At 35.0% G+C, this 17,418-nt stretch overlaps 1 protein-coding gene across 1 annotated transcript in view; it reads right to left on the reverse strand.

The window, feature by feature from the left end:
* Window positions 1-17,418, reverse strand: part of SCAF8 (SR-related CTD associated factor 8) — a 79,632-nt gene that overhangs the window by 13,180 nt on the left and 49,034 nt on the right. The window contains 7 exon segments of the mRNA XM_082474430.1: window positions 2,031-2,131; window positions 5,360-5,553; window positions 7,093-7,205; window positions 7,464-7,595; window positions 13,722-13,839; window positions 15,579-15,658; window positions 17,058-17,234. Coding sequence (XP_082330556.1) covers window positions 2,031-2,131; window positions 5,360-5,553; window positions 7,093-7,205; window positions 7,464-7,595; window positions 13,722-13,839; window positions 15,579-15,658; window positions 17,058-17,234 — 915 coding nt within the window.

Here is a 17,418-nt window from a genome sequence, read left to right on the forward strand (position 1 = left end):
CCAAATGTTATGTTGAGTAATGTGAGAAGGATTTTTGTTTTGGGGAAGTATCTTATCCTTAATATAAAGTCCAAAATCTACAACAAATAATAAAACTAAAGCTTTTCAATTTTATAAAACTTAACTTTGTCCAAATACTTCTGGACAAAGATTTTAATATGAATAAGAAGATAGCCTCAGTGTAAGGATCTCAATTCTTTATGAAGAACTCAAAAGGTATTCTATCACTTTGTTAGTACTTAATACCTAATAAGCTCTAGCTGTCAAAATAACGTTTCCCTCAGTCTTGCTTACAGCTGTCACTTTAATACCAAATTTCTCAAAAGAGAAGTCTATCTAACCCCTTACATAATTCATCTCTTGCAACGCAGATCCAACCCCTTACCAACCCACTGAAAATATTTTATTCGAGCTAATGACCTACTAAATGCTAAATCTAATGGACTTTTCTCAGTCTTCAAACTCCCCCAAAATGAAGTGAAAGGTTTATAAATCTTCCATTAATTTTTCAAATCCTGGATTTTATCACTAGCCATTCAGTACACTTCAGTTCACAAAATAACTTAGTGCCTATTACTTTTAAGTACCACACTCTTAAAAGGTAATACAGAAGAAGAGGGAGACAAGACAAACTAATGTCCAAATGACTGTGGTATAAGAAAGACTACAAATGTCAGAAGCAACGTGAAAATACAAAATGTTACTTGGATTCGGGATCTGTTCAGAGCAGTGATTCCTGGCTTTGCATCAAAATCACCTGTGTAATTATGGCACTTCGATAAGAATCTAAAGGTAGTGATCATGGGCATCCCTATAAGGCATCCCTATTTTTTCAAATGTCAACCCATTTCTGATATGCAGCTAGAGCTGAGAACCACTAGTTTAAAGGCAGGGGAAAATCAGAAAAAATTTCAGAGGTTATATGATCACAGACTCAGAGATTACTTATGTTCTGACAGGTGAAATTTAAAAAGACAAAAAAAGAAGCCTACAACACTTTCATGGTGTAAAAAGAGGAACGTGAAATACCTAAGTTGAAACACTCAACCAATTACCTATTAATTAACCAATCAATCAGCTATTTATTATCTGTGTAACTTAGACAAATCATTTAGATTCCTCACTGGTAAAATAACAATATTTGAATTACTTAACCAGCTTCTTGTGAGGCTCCAATGAGATCATACATAGTTGAAAGTAAAATACAAAATGGTCAAATTCAATTTAAATAAAGACTGCTGTTATTAATACCAAAAAGTCAAGTTTGGCCATATAAGGAATGTTGAGAATATAAGGACTCTTAAGACTAGAAAGGAAAACCAGCCAATTTCCTGGTAAATAATGATAAAAAGGTCCAATAGACATAAAAGTATAATAACAGTGAATAAAATCAGAGAGTTAAGGAATAAGTCAAACAAATGACTATTCCATTACTTATTTTAGCCTCAAGGAAGAACAACAGCCCTGCAGGAGGAAGAAAATACTCAAAGGTGGAGACTGGGTACACTGAAAGAATCAACCAAGAGGAGTGATAGAGCTATGCTGTGGCCACACAGGTTTTCTTGCCTCAGGTTTGCTCTGAGAGGAAGAGAAGGGGAAGGGGTGGTAAGAGGCTGGCAAAAGACTGGGACCTCAAGTCCAGTTGTGTCTCCACCATTACCTATGTGCTCATGTGCAGGTGATTACAATTCTAACTCAGTTTCTTCACTTTCATTAAAAAAAACAGGAATTAAACCAGACCACACATACAGTTCCTGCTAACTCAAACATTCGATGTTTTTAGGAATCAAGTGCTATTACATTGCTATAAAACTCCTAAGAATATTTCGTTAGACTTCCATTTAAAAAAGAAAAATTAATTAAGCAAAGAGATAAACAACAGCAGAGTAAACATAAAAACGATTAGAGTCAAACAATCCTTCTAAAATTTGATTAAAGGCAGCTATTACTGGGCTAATTAGGAACCAAAGTGACTCTGAAAACTCCCTATTTTTTTTTTAACTTTAAATTATTTAAGACCTGATACTTACATTAATGGATTCAATCTGTCCAAACTCTTCAAACAGGTTGGTTAAATCTTGCTGGGTCGCCTTCTTGTCTACCTGACCAACCCACAGAGTAGTACTACATACTGTCAAGACATAAGAGACAAATAACCCAAGTCACATAGACAGTTACTTCTTTCAAGTAGGTGAGGAAAAAACACTAACAACAATAAATTAAAATTTAAGACAGTATATTTTAAATACTTGCTAACGGACATTTTTATGTTAAAAATGTTTAAATGTTTAAACATTTAGTTTAGTTTAAAATCAACTAAAATATCAGGTACCCATTCACATCTATGCCAAGTCAACTTCTTGCATTATCACCTGTTCTCAAGCGTGGCAGCACACATCAATCACCTGTGGATATCTGGAACCCACTCTAAAAGACGATGGAAGGTATGGGGTATGACAGATCAGGAACTGGGAGTTTTAAAATTCTGTAGGTGATTCTAATGTGCAACAAAGTTTCAAAACCACTTCTCACTGCAATCCTATCTGTGTACCTTTTAAGTATCTTTCTGTGCTGGAATGATTAAATGGATGTTTCTCCTTAATCAACAGCTAAATCTGAAAACAGTATCTTATCCTTAAGGAAAGAATAATTATATACAAAAAATATATATACAAAAAGGAAAAGGCTGATTTAGAACTCTTTATCATGAAAGACTTAGGGATACTTAAGGGCTGGAAGCCACTTTCCTTTAAGAAATAAATGCTACACATGAGACATCTTGCCTATTTTGAGCTGCACTGTTCATGTCTCCATGAACATCTCCTTTCCTGAAAACACTGACTTTAAAAATATTTACAGCTGGTATATTTGCAGAGTTTTAACATATATGGATTTATGTCAATGTCATTAAAAAAAAAAAAAAAGAAGTCTCCAGCTTTTGGGTTATCTTTCATCTACAACACAGCCTAGAGCAGGTTTTACTCTAGAGCTAATTCAGCCCCACACTAAGATGTGACCATTGCAATGTGGGTTTCACATTACATTCTACTGATTGTGGGTTTCAATCAGGTCTCTACCTCTCTACTCTGGCTGGTCAGAACTTGAACGTCTTCCAGGCCTGTGTGAGCTTTAGGAATCCTTCAGCTAACAGATACCTGGAAATTGTTCTTTCCCTGCTCTTTGTTCTTTGCCTCATGCACTCTTACCCTGTGCATAAATAACTTAATATTCAACCAAAGTCTCAAAGGGCAACATATTAGTTTTCTTTTGCTGCTGTAACAAAACACCACAAACTAAGTACCTTAAAACACAGAAAGGTATTCTCTTACAGCTCTGGTGGTCTAAAATGAGTCAACAAGGCTGCACTCCTTCTGGAGGCCCCAGGAGAGAATTTGTTTCTCGCCTTTGCTGGCTTCTACAAGCGATCTGCGTTCCTCAGCTCATGATCCCAACCCACAATCTTCAAAGCCAACAGTGCAGCATTTACCAATCTCTTTCTCCTTTCCACATTCACATCACCTTTTCTCTCTGACCCTCCTGTTTCCCTCTTATTAGGACCCATGGATTACACGGGGCCCTTCTGGATAATCCAAGTTAATCCCCCCATCTGAAGCTCCTTATTAATCAGATCTACAAATGTAAGGTAACATATTTACAAGCTCCAATGATTTGGACATGGACATCTCTGGGTGACCACTATTCAACCTACCACAAACCCTCAGCAAATTTCTGGACCTCTTTCACTGAATAGTTCCCACCTCTTCATTACTCTGTTCTACATATTACAGCTGCCTTAATCTCCCCAAAATCTGTTCCATGTTTCCCCTACTCTTTTGATATTGTCTCTCTACAAATTTTTCCCATGGACAACTCCATATTCCCCCCCCCCAGAAAGTAATAATGAGTCTCCTCCACCCCATGAGAAGGGGACACTTGATGCCTAGAATGTTACTGTTTGTTGATATTTCACAGCCCCTGGACTGTTCATGAAAACTCATGTTCTAAGAACCAATGGGCAGAGAAACACTACCATATGTGTTTAAAATGTGTTGGGACCACATCAAATTGTTATTGCTTCTCAGTAAAGAGAGTTTTGAGGTAAAAGACAAGATATACTTTTCACTGTATTTTCTTATGTCCTTTCTAAATTTTTTAATTGTGTGTTTTACCCATGAAAATAAAACAGCAACACAAAATAAATTCCACAGTCAATAACTATGTAAACGGTGGCAACAAAACATGACAAGTTAGGTGAGGAACTAAATGAGAGACTCCGCATAAAAGCCCATCATAAAACTGGTTATTCTGAATGCCCTAATGGTAATCATGGGAGGAGGCATAGTTCAGATTTTACAATCAGACCTTTGACATTATTTTATCAGACAGCAGTGAAATGTTTGAATTTTGTCCCTCACCCTAAGGGATAAATAGAAACTTTCAGAGTTAGGAATGTCAACATTATTAAATTAGCACTGGCTCTCATAATCAGGTAAGATTCTGGAAAGATATAGCCAAGGCTTGTTCAAATGGTTAGAATTTAGTAAGATGGCTGTCACCTTTAATCCTAAGCCTAGATTTCTAGGATGCTTCAGCATTATAAGTTATACCAGTTATTCATCTATCTCCGTGGCAGAAGGAGTTTATTTGGATACATTCAGAAATTAGATAACCTGACCAGTGTTTCGCTCTTGGCGAAGAATGACAATTTGCTTCGTTTTATGTACTTTAACCATCTGCAGTCTGTTGGTTCACCTTAAAAGCCATAACCCGCTAAGAATTGTTTAGGCAGAATTTGGCACTAATTACAACTTATTTTCCTATACCTCACATGCTTACCAAGTCAACTCTCCTGCAGCACTCTCCCAAAACAAACTCCCACTAATACCAAATTTGTTCTAATCATACATTATAGATTAACATATAAAGGAGGGTAAGTTTTTACAAGAGAAATCTCTCCTTCAGTACTGATCCAGTAAGTTTATAATTAGCTTTAAAGTTTGCATGCTTCCTATTATAATTACTCCTACAGCCCTAGTGTTCATAATTGGTTAGGACACTGTGCATAGAAGTCACGGTGTCCATGAAACAGACCCGAGGCCTAGTCTACTTTATAAATCATTAGTCAAGTCATATTTTCTAACTAGCATTAAAAAAAAAAAACTCTCAATGACTTTAGTACTTGAGTAGAACCTGCTATTCCTTTTTCTTTTCTCCTCTATCACATTACAAAACCCAAAAATATAATTACTCATATACCAAACCAGTTATTAACCTCTTAGTCTGAAAATAAGGTTGGGAGACTTTGTAGCAGATACTATTTTCTCAATGTTATTGAAACCAAAGCTTGTACATCACTTACCACTTAATGTTTTAGATCTAATTGGAGGCAATCCTTTCTTCTGTCGTTCTTTCTCCCTTTCTCTAGCTCTTCTTTCACTTGAGTATGAACGTGATGATTTCCTTTTTCTTTCTCTAGAGCGAGAGCGTGATCGCTTTCTGTGTTTACGCTTTCGAGAACCAGATCGTGACCTAGACCTTCGTTTTCTTGGTGATCTACAAAAAAAATCTTATTTTACTTCTAATGACAAAGTTATTTTTCTATCAAATTTCTCCCTTGTAGGTGGGGTGGGGGGCAAGACTGTCTTGTATTTAGCTACCTTTTAAAAAACATTCAAGCATAATCAAGCATCAAACATGTATTTTCTCAAATCTCTATACTGCTTAGGTCCACACTAGTCACAGATGTTTGTTTGCAATGATTCTTACTGAGTCTGGGTGATCATTCACAACCACAAAGAAGAATAAGAGAAAGAGATTCTAGTAAGGCCTCACTTTCTCTTAGTGTCTTCCAACTCATTTTTCAAACAAGAGTCAAGAACAGGGATGAAAGATGGAAGAAAACAAAAAGATTCTTTAGGTGACAAAGATGTTACATTCTTAAAATTAAGAAACAAAGAATGTTTTCAACAGAACATTAGGCCACTATACAATTCTGTTTACAAGTTTTCAATTTCTAGAATCTCAGTGCTTGACTTTACAATATAATGTGATACTGAAATACTGTTTCTTTTTTCCTGTCAGTCATATGCCATTGAACTCTCTTCAAAATACTTAGTAAGGAGGTGTTGCTAAGACAAATAAAGAAGTGGTTAGGACAAAGAAGTTTCAGCACTAACACTGTAACTCACTGAAGAGAGATCAGCTTAGAGAAAGATGAACTGACAGGCTCTCATTTGCAAGAGGTAAATACAAGTGAGTTCTTGAAACACACAAGAAATGACTGAAAAAGTCATCAAGGATAATGCCTCTCTTCCAGCATTCGCTGTTCAGATTTTCTGGGTATTTGTGTGTAGAAAATAGGGCATTAAAATGTTAAAGATGAATGACTTTAAGTTTTAAGACAATTTATAGCAAAAACAACATATACATGCTACAAGAAAATTTACCAGGTTAAGAATAAGGCACCTTCAACTCAAATTTGAATGAACAGGCACATTAATGAGCCTCAGCGATGCTGAACAGCCCACAAAGAAAACCACTTCTAGGATATGTTTTGTAAAGTCTGATATGCTTAATGTTTATAAAAATAATTTTTGTAGTTTTATTTTTATAATCATTTTTGGTATTATGAGATGAAATGGAATGTGAGAAATACAATAGAGTTTCTAATACTGTTCCTCTACAGCTTGATTTAACTGTTGCTCAGAGGCAATAATACCCTAAGCTGACTATCATGACGTTATTAACTAAAACCAGATATAACCCCAAATCCAAGTCTCATGATACTGCCGTGACTCATGCAAATTATTCAAATAAATGGCCACAGCCACACCCAATTAAAAACAGAACACATATTTTCTGTTTTTGAAGTTCTGAATTACTTCTTCCTGAGAGAATAAGATGTCACTCTCAAAAAACATTTTCTTTAATCTTGATGCAAAGAAATAAAGGATGCAAAAAGGTAAAGCCAACAATTTAAATGTTCGCACACAGCTAATCTTTTTTTTTTGATTTTTAAAATATGTATCATACATTTTCAAATATATTTATATATACTTATTACATATATATTCTTAAATAGTATTGTAGAACCTTGAACGAGATCGTGAATGCGTTCTTGATCTTGAGCGAACAGCCACTTTCTTTGCTTCCTGTTCAAAGATCTCCTCTTCCACTCCATCTTGCCCTTCATCTATATCCATATCCTTGAAAGTCAAAAGAACAGCAAACAAAATGCCTGGTTGAGATTCAGTGTGTATTGGTAATTCTGCCTTACAAAATATTCACCACAGTAGCATTAATGACTAATAGTAAAATGGTTAGAATGTGGAGCTTAATGAGGAGGAAAAAACCATTCAGGTTTACATTATTTTACATACAATAAAAATTATTACTATATTTTAAGATTTTTTTCTGTAATTAATTTTAGAAATTTATGCCCCAGAAAAACATTTACTTTTTACCTGCTGCTGAATATCTATGGAATCATCCAAATTTGCTTCAGGTTCAAGGAAATGCTGTTGACTGCTCCCTTGTGATGGTGACACGGAATGCTCTGACCCAAATGTTCCTTCCTGACTATCCTGAGGAGTTGCCTGTTGAGAATGTACACAAACACACAAACATTGGGAAATAATGAATATTATTACAAATGAAACATCACAATTACAATTTTAAAAAGGAGCCCAATACCTAAATAAATCCCATTACATCTTTTATGATCAATCTAAAATGGCACGTTTGTATAAATCCAAGTTTACTTAAAAGCACAGAACACCTCCATAAAAGGGAGATATTATAACACTAGAAAAGAATGGTAAGATAAAGTAGGTCTCCAAACAAATTTTATATTGTGGAAAATATAAACTATCAAGAATAAAGGGGGACTTCCCTGTTGGATCAGTGGTTAGGACTCCATGCTCCCAATGCAGGGGGCCCGGGTTCGATCCCTGGTCAGGTAAATAGATCCCACATGCTGCAACTAAAGATCCCACGTGCCACAACTAAGACCCAGTGCAGCCAAATAAATAAATATTAAAAAAAAAAAAAAAAAGAATAAAGGGACTGTATCATGAATGATATATAAAGAACTAAGTCACCCACTGCACGTGTAGAAGCAAAACGAAGCTCAAACCCCACTATCAAAATCACTGATCTTGCAAAATCAGTTCTCAACTTGGGTCTTTTTCAACCTCCACCTCTAGGAATTCACAAAAGAGTATTAGGAAGTACTCAAATATGTAAAATATTTCAGAAAGACTAATAAAAGTTAGGCAATGAAGCCTAATTATAGGAAAAACTAAAACTTAAACCTTTTTGCCCCCCTAGGACTAGAATTACAGCAACTTGCTATAGGGATACTGCTTACACGGTGCTAATCAGTATGAACTTGACTAGCAATTACATATATTATGGTGTTAACTAAAATCGAGAAACTGATTATTATGAAGAAATGACTCCTTAGTTAAACATTCCTAAAACATGATCTCACAGGTGTTGAGGATTAGTAAGAAGAGTTCCTGGTGGTACACAAGTTGGGAACTATTATAATAATTAACAGAAAAGAGCAACTCAAAACTACTGTTCCCTTGCTACAAACTCTGTGATTATGAACCAAGTTACTCCAACTCTGAATTTGTCTCCCTATGTGTAAAAGGAATACAAGCACAGTGATTATAAAGAACAATATTGTATTATAAATTTCAAAGTTGCTAAGAAACTAAATCTTAATTGTTTCCACCACAAAAAATAAATGATAATTATTTGACACGATAGAGATGTTAGCTAACACTACAGAGGTAATCATATCCCAATACATAATCATATCAAATCAATATGTTGTACACCTTAAACTTACACAATGTTATATGTCAATTATATCTCAATAAAATTTTTTAAAAAAATTACTCTTACTCTAATGACATTTAAACTGAAAGAAAAGAAAGCAGCATAAAAATTAAGAGCCAAAAAGAGCAGTAAAGAACTGTTCCAAGTGTCTTAATTTATGAACAGGCTCCCCGAAGACAAGTAACATTTTCAAGGTTTAGAAATAAATTAAAGCTAAAATTAGAATTAAAGTGCTATTAGTCTTTATTCCACAAAACTGACCAAAAAGTTGGTAAATAAGTATATGTTTGAGAACAAATCAAAATGTTTTTAAAGCACAGTCCTGGCTTATGCCTTTAAAATGGTACAATAAAAATAAAATTCTTAACAACACAGCAAGATAATTTTCAACTTTATCCTGAGCCGTACTGTCTGGTCCTAATTCAGTACTCATACATTCTTCACATTGTTTACTTCTTACCTCACCATTCACCTTGAGCATCCTACCTACCATCCACCCACTTGTTTTTCACCTTTGATTTTCTATTTAATGGTCAACCCTTGGTAGAACCAGCAGAATCCACTGCAACCAATGCTAGTTTTTGAGGTTCTTTTTTGAGCAGTTTTACCTATTTGAAAAGGTTGTGATTCATGACTTTTATTCTTTCTTAACAATCTTATGAAGAACAAAGAGAAAATCTACTTTTAATATTCTACCAAATTTTATCTTATGATCTTGCAATTAGCATTAGGTCCACTGGACCCTTAGCTATATCTAAGATATGTTATGGGATCGTAGAGGTCTTATTTTCCTATATACTGAAACATTTTGTCATTTCATCATCCTAAGAATTATTCCATTATTACTCATCAATTACTCCCAACTGTAGCCAAAAAGACTAAAATAATAACAACAAAAAAAATGGAATTGTTGAGAAGGGTGATTCAACAGTGAAACCATCATCATTCAGTTTTACTGCATCACCAAAAACACCGCATTATATTTCAAGAAGGGATAAATAAGACTGGCGACATATCTGTAGTCTGCTTTTAGCCTTCCTTGGACAATGGATATTTAGATGTTTCATTTTCTGTCCATAATGACAAAGAGAAGAAAACTGAAAGAGACATATTTCACAAAAATTTTTTTTTTTTGGGCACAAAGCTTGCGGGATCTTACCTCGACCAGGGATTGAACCCGCGCCCTTGCCAGTGTAAGCACAGAGTCCAAACCACTGGACCACCAGGAATTTCCAATATTTCACAATACTTAGACAAAGCAGATGATGAATGCAAAAAAAAAAGACAGCAGCATTCTAGACTCTAATGGTAACGGTGAAATTTAATGTTTAAGTGAAATATCAGACGGTGAGTTTTCAAATGACTGCATCCCAAACGTATTTCTCAAACTCAAGAACTGATGAGCGAAAAATGTATCTCTAAGGACAAAAATCTCTAAGGGTATTTTCATTCAATTAGTCATTCAACAGGAAGGACTTCATCTTATAGTATTTTGGAACAAGAACCTGGACTGTTCTGTTTTGTTAAAAGAACATGTGACATTTGAACTTAGTTGACATAAAAAGGTTTGCTATATATTTCAACTATATTAAAATTCCTAATTATGTTTATTTTCCCCTATCCCTTTAGTCTCGCTTTTAAATTATTTGTAAGATGACTAAAAAATATTTTTAAAAAACCAAAAAGACTCCATAGGACCCAGGTGGCAAACGACTTTTTATCCTGATATACGTCCTTAGTATACATCCTGGTATATTCATCTCTAGTTTCTTCAACAATGTCTTCAGGCAAAGCATCAGTGATAATACTGAGGGACTTCCCTGGTGGTCCAGTGGTTAAGAATCTGCCTTCCAATGCAGGGGGCCCGGGTTCAATCCCTGGTCAGGGAACTAAGATCCCACATGCTGCGGGGCAACTAAGCCCACACCGCAACTACTGAGCCCGTGTGTCACAACGAAAGATCCTGCATGTCGCAAAGAAGATCCCATGTGCCGCAACTGAGACCCAACGCAGCCAAATAAATACATAAATAAATAAAGATAATATCGAAAAAAATAGAAGACAAGGATAACAGCAGCTAGCAGAGACTTTTTTCAAAGTTGGATTAACATTCACTAAGTATCATTTTTATCACTTATAAATCTACTTTCCTCTATTTTTTTCTGTATAAGTGGCAGGAAAGACTTTGTCAAAAACCTTACTGAAATCCACACATGCTATGCTACACCTACAGCATTTTCCTAATTTATGAGTCTAATAACCTTACAACATCAACCTCAGTACCTTGAAATGCAACTCAAGTCTCTTAATGTATTACCCATCTTAGTTATCATGTTCAATTCTCCTCTTTCCATTATATTCTCCCCTATAAAAAACTACTGAAGCAAAATAAGTTACGTATTTCTGATATCCCACTGACAGCTCTTTATTAAGTAGCTGAATCTTCTATAATCTTTTTATTCCTAACATTCTTTTTAAAGCCCTTTTATTAGTCTTATCATTTTCATCATCAGCATTTCATTCTGAGTTATGACTGTGACATCTTTTGGATATCCTGATAAAACAATTATCAAAATCACAACTCCAACTTACTCAAGACAATAGAAATCATTCCTCTTATGATTGTTAGTCCCTTCACAATTCAACCATTCTCAGAAAGTGCTCCCATTTTCCACTGGTTTTCCATCATTAGATAAAAGACCTCAACCCACACCCAAGCGTGGTCAAGGCTGCAAGGAACAGAGTGGCACTAGCGAACCTATTCTTTTCTCTGAGGCGCTCTAGTAAATTTTAGGCAGCCACACGGAGCTTACTGGTAAACAAAAGTGCTTAATTTTTCTGCATGTTTCACCCCATCTTAAATACACTAAAGGCAACTGGTTTGATAGAGCCAACTAGACAACTTATTAGTTACTCTGTTGATATTTACTTTTCAACTTTAAATTTGTGATAGGTTTTAAACACTATTCACCTTACGCATTAGAAAAGTTGCTTTTTTTCTTCACTACTCCCTTTTCTTCACTGCTTATTTTTGAATAAGGAAGCTTTTAAGAACAGCTACTCCTTTCAAAGAGATCTTATTACTATATCTTCTAAAATTGTGGAGATGGTATAGAGTAATCAACTAAGACCAGAGTTCTTTTTTCTGTTTTTGGTTGGTGAGATTCTTAAAACAAAATCACTCTCAAGTTTTTAGTAACTTTCACTTCAGTAACTTGGTGTTAATTACAAGCTCAAGATCAAGATCAAGGTCAAGAGTACTACACCTTTACTGTCTCTGCTAAACCTTCATTCTACTGCTTCTGCTAAAACTTCTGAAATGAAACTGGAACTAAGGCAATTCAAAAGTGTCACATCTATAGCTGAACAAATCTGTTTAGATAAACTCTTCCATTACTACTACCTCTTGCCTCTGCAACAGCTCTGACAACCTGTTTCTCTTCCTTGAGTCACAACTTGTGTTTTTCTTTAAATAACATCCAGGTTTTTTGTTGTTTTTTTTTGGGCCACACTGTGTGGCCTGTGGGATCTTAGTTCCCTGACCAGGGCTCGAACCCGGTCCCCTGCACTGGGAGTGCGGAGTCTCAACCACTGGACTGTCAGCGGAGTCCCCAAATGTTCTTTATTGTGCTTTGTCTTCAAGTTTCTGAATTCTCAGGCAGATATATTTTATTTTCTTGACATAAAATAATGCACCTACCCAACTACTTCTATCAGAATTATTTCTACAAAACAAGGTATGGAATTCCATTCTCATAATTCCAGGTACAAGTTCCAACATACAAATATCATCAAAATCCATTTTACATTTACTCTTTGCATTAAAAGGACAAGTTCAGGGACCATCCCTTCTAAAGTAATCCTTCCCTCTTCCAGAGTCCCACAGTCCTTCACATATACCGCTATTACAGAAACCAGGATTCTGCCTTATGTTCATATAGATATATGCACTCCATTAGAGAAGAGCTTACTTGAGGCCAGACACTTCTTTGTTCATCTCTGTATGTATTACCTAACAATGCTCATACTTTAAAAATATTTGTGGTATTGTATTAAATTCATTAGAGTCAAAAAGGTTTGATTAGGAAGAAGTGTTGAGTGGGGGGAATTCCCAGAAACTCATATCCAAACAGTTTAACATCTGTAAGTATTTCTCATATAGAGCAAAAATAGGCTTTGTAATGGATTTAACCCTAGCTTCACAACAATTTGACATATTTTATCAATTCTAAGGTATGATTTTTCTTTACATTTTATCATCCCTGAAATTTAGAAGATTCTTAAAACTCCAAGGGATGTTATATATACAAGTATCTAAAAATTCTTAGCTATACATAAAATAATGGTGGGTCTTAAGACTGATGATATATGATACTAACTGTGTACTTTAACAGTGGATGTTTCGATTTCACTAAGCTTCAATTTCCTACAATGTAAATGAGATTCAAAATACCTATCGCATAAGCATTAATTGTAATCATGCCTAATAAAGCTCTTGTCACATACTAACAGTCTAATTAAAGACAGCAATCTATTTTGTCACCATCACCACCAACAACAGCAAAATCATCACTATCTTGGCTTGACAGGGAATTGAGAGGAAAGGAACGTTTTCAGCTGTAATACTGAAACACCATCTCTGTCTCCTGTTCTCTAATTCCAGTGTACTGAAATTAATGTTCTCAATGGATACATAAGTTGCCAGAAAACATTTTAATTACCAAAAAACAAAACGAAACAAAAAAACAAACAAAAACTGTAAAGGTCCTGAAAAGACTGATCTTCCTAGTAATAAACAGCTGAAGAAAAAAAATCACCAAATGACAGACCGTACACAGCAGTAACTCTAAAGACCACAAGATGGGGTTATAAACCTTTTGAGGCTGTTGCTGTTCCAGGAGTTGCTGTCTGAGATGTTCAAGATTTTGCTGCTGTAGCTGTTCTGCTATCTGATGAAAGATGGAATTGTTCACAGATTCTGAAACATGAGAACTAAAAGGAAAAACAAGTGGAAATGTATATTAAAATCCAATAAAGATAATATGATAATAACTGAATATTCGAAAAGAATATTGCAATTAAATGGAACACACTCTACTATTATGTTTACTTTTAAAATATTAACACAGAAAATAGAATACCTCAGAACATTCATACGTTAAAATAGAAATATACTCTTCAATGGTGTTTCAATAGATGGATCACATGTTAGAGATACTCTGATGAAAATCTGATACTACTGCCTCACACTATTAAAATACATATAAATTAGTACTTTTTACATTACAGCATTTTAAGAAAATCTCAATAAAACACTTATAAAAAGAGTTAAAAGTACTTAAGCACTGTCACTCTAACTCCTTCTTTAAACTATGAGACAGTGGGAAAAATGTTCCATCAATCAGTATGTGTGAAATCTACCATCATAATTGATTATACACTTCATAAAACGAATCTGCTTTCTTTAGAAAAGCATTCACGTTATTAGGTATGTTAACAGAAACAGTGTTTAGGTAAGAGGAATTAATACTTTAACTATACTCTGGGAAATTCACACCTGGAATACACCTGGAATTCTGGGTGCCACAAGGCAAGACATGAACAAAAAAGAGGGCATCCCAAAAGGGGCAATCAGGATGGTGAGAAGTCTTGAAACAGTTCGAAAAAAGTGTACTTCATCTGGAGCAAATAAACCTAAGGGGAAGAATGATACCTATCTTCAAATACTGGAATGGCTATGTCTCAAAAGAAAATGGAGCAAATTTGCTTCCTTGCTTCAGAAAGCAAAATGGATCGGTGTATAGAAAGCAAATCAAATAAGATTCAGTAACAAAAGATCATACAGTATTAACAATTACCTTCTTGTCACAGAAGGCATTAAAACAATGGATAAATAACCTATCCGGACGCTTAAAGGAGATTATTACATTGCTCAGGACACTAACCTACATGATCTCAAATGCTTCTTATAACTTTAGAATTCATAATCTAAAACATTAGTTTTTAATTTTTTCAACTAGAATCTCTATCATAAGCATATAACTGCAATTTTATATATTATATAAGTATATTTTTAATATATTATCACAATATAGAAAACTAAATAACCGCTGAAATAAGGTATCTAGAGGCTTTCCCCACTCATCATCCCTTTCCAATCCTCCCACCTTCCACCCCTACTCTCCAACATCCTCCTTCCCACTGGTCCTCTCATGAACTCTCACCGAACCTAAGGCTCTGCAGAACTGTATCACTGATTTAAAGAAAAACATACAATCCATTTCTTTAACAAACAAAATCCCTACAACCCTATTCCTTACTTCTGATTAGTCTGATCTACTCCCAGAATTTAGTATACTTCCTAGTAGTGCCCATTGGCACTAGAAGCAAACGTCTTTCCTATTATTTTAAATATTCTTACAACTGAGTTAAATAACTTAAAGCCTAATACAGACAACAGAAAATAACACAACTAGATTTATCAACACATCAATTTTCCAGGAAAGAATTTTGATATCTCCCAGTTATCTGCAAAGTTCTTAGGAAGAGTCAGAGTAACACAGGGAAGCAACAAGCAGCAATCCCACCATCTTTCTGTAATGCGAGAGCTCAAGAGCCTGAAATAATAACTCAGCGTACACTTAGCAGCTCCACGGCCATGTCCCATACCATGTTTACAAAGATAAGAGAAAAAATTTATGGTTTATAAAGAAAAACATAATGACTCTTACAGTTGAGAAGCTGGAATTTCCTTTCTGGGTTCTTCACTATGCTCAGAATCGTCCCCAAAATCAAACCTATCCATCAACTTCTAAGTGGGTAAAAAAAAAAAAAAGAGAAAGAGACAAATTTAAAAGTGCTTTGCACAAATAAAAGTTGTAAATGCTCTTCTGAAGGTCAATGACATCCCATTAATTTATCTCTATCATTTAAAATGTAAATGTTTCATATCATTTTATTGTTATACTCCAATAAAACATTTTATTTGAGTGGATCTTTACTTTTCTTCAAAGCATTTTGACAGACATTGCCTTATGAAGCGAAACAATCATGACACGCAGGATAAATACCAATACTCTTAACTTTATAGAAGAGAGGATTAGGATTAAAATAATTAAGTGGCTTGTCAATAGTAACATAGCTTGATTAAAAAAAAATCTAGAACTATAATCAACAGATCTGTTACTAGTGCAGTTCTCTCAGAATGCTCCACTGTCTTCTAAATGATCAATTTAAAGACTTTTTGGAAGCTGCAGGCTAAAAAAGTCTAAGTAATAATCTAATAAATCAATATTTATATTTCTATGAAAATAACAGTAGCAGAAATAAAAATAATACGGATAACACTTCCCAAGTATTATAATATTCCCATAATTAGCAAGAATATTAAGCATATCACACAAGTTAAACATAAAAGATTTTCAACTTTAAAAACACTACTTTTTAGTTAGACCTCAATTTATCACAGCATAGTAACAACTTGTAAAGAAGCTTTCCTTTGAACTTTCATATACTTTACAATTTTAATTCTAGCAGGTTAAAATTATAGGACGGACACCATAATTAATATATTTGTAACATCCATAAAATAAATTAGGAAGTATAAAAAACAATCATCTGCCTCAATAGTGAATACAGGGGGCTTCCCTGGTGGCGCAGGGGTTGAGAATCCACCTGCCAACGCAGGGGACACGGGTTCGAGCCCTGGTCCAGGAAGATCCCACATGCCGGGGAGCAACTAAGTCCGTGCGCCACAACTACTGAGCCTGCCGCTCTAGAGCCCGCGAGCCACAACTACTGAAGCCCGTGGGCCTACAGCCCGTGCTCCACAACAAGAGAAGCCACCGCAGTGAGAAGCCCATGCACCGCAACTAGAGAAAGCCCGCACGCAGCAACGAAGACCCAACGCAGCCAAAAATAAAATAAACAAAATAAAATTATTAAAAAAAAAATAGTGAATACACAATTTTACTGACCAGTTATCATTAGTCAAAAGAAAATATTCTAAATGTTTCGAGTGGAATTATAAAATTACTTAATTTCTTTCAGAAATTTGAACCTTTTCTAAAATTTATATCTTATAGAGTACGATGGATGTTAAAATATAAAACAGTGCTACGGTAAAATGTAATTTACAGAATTGGAATATACATGATAGTATAGAAAATTCAGTTCCTCATACAGAACAGATCTCTTATCTTAATGTTTACCTTGTTCAAAGACACTCCCTGTTCTAGGGGATTAAGGGTGCTGGCTGCTGCAGCCGCTGCTGTGAGCTGCGCCGTAAGAGCCTGCAGCTGGACCACAAGGCCGGCGTCCAGCGCTTGCAAGATGGAAGGCTGAGGCTTCTGCTGCTGTATCTGTAAAGTCTGTATTAACTGCTGAAGCTGAAGGGGGGGGGGGGGGGCGGAAAAAAAGAAAATTACTACAAACAGGTGTTGGGTTTGTAATAAGAATACTCATCTAAAACTTTTGGTCAATAAAATTTACCATTCTACAGTCTAAAGACCAAGAAAAAATATACACTAACTTAAAACAATTTTTTTTTAAAAAGACTTTTTGTGTGTGCCA

This window comes from Balaenoptera physalus, assembly GCF_965194825.1.
Source record: "Balaenoptera physalus genome assembly, chromosome: 9".
NCBI lineage: Eukaryota > Metazoa > Chordata > Mammalia > Artiodactyla > Balaenopteridae > Balaenoptera > Balaenoptera physalus.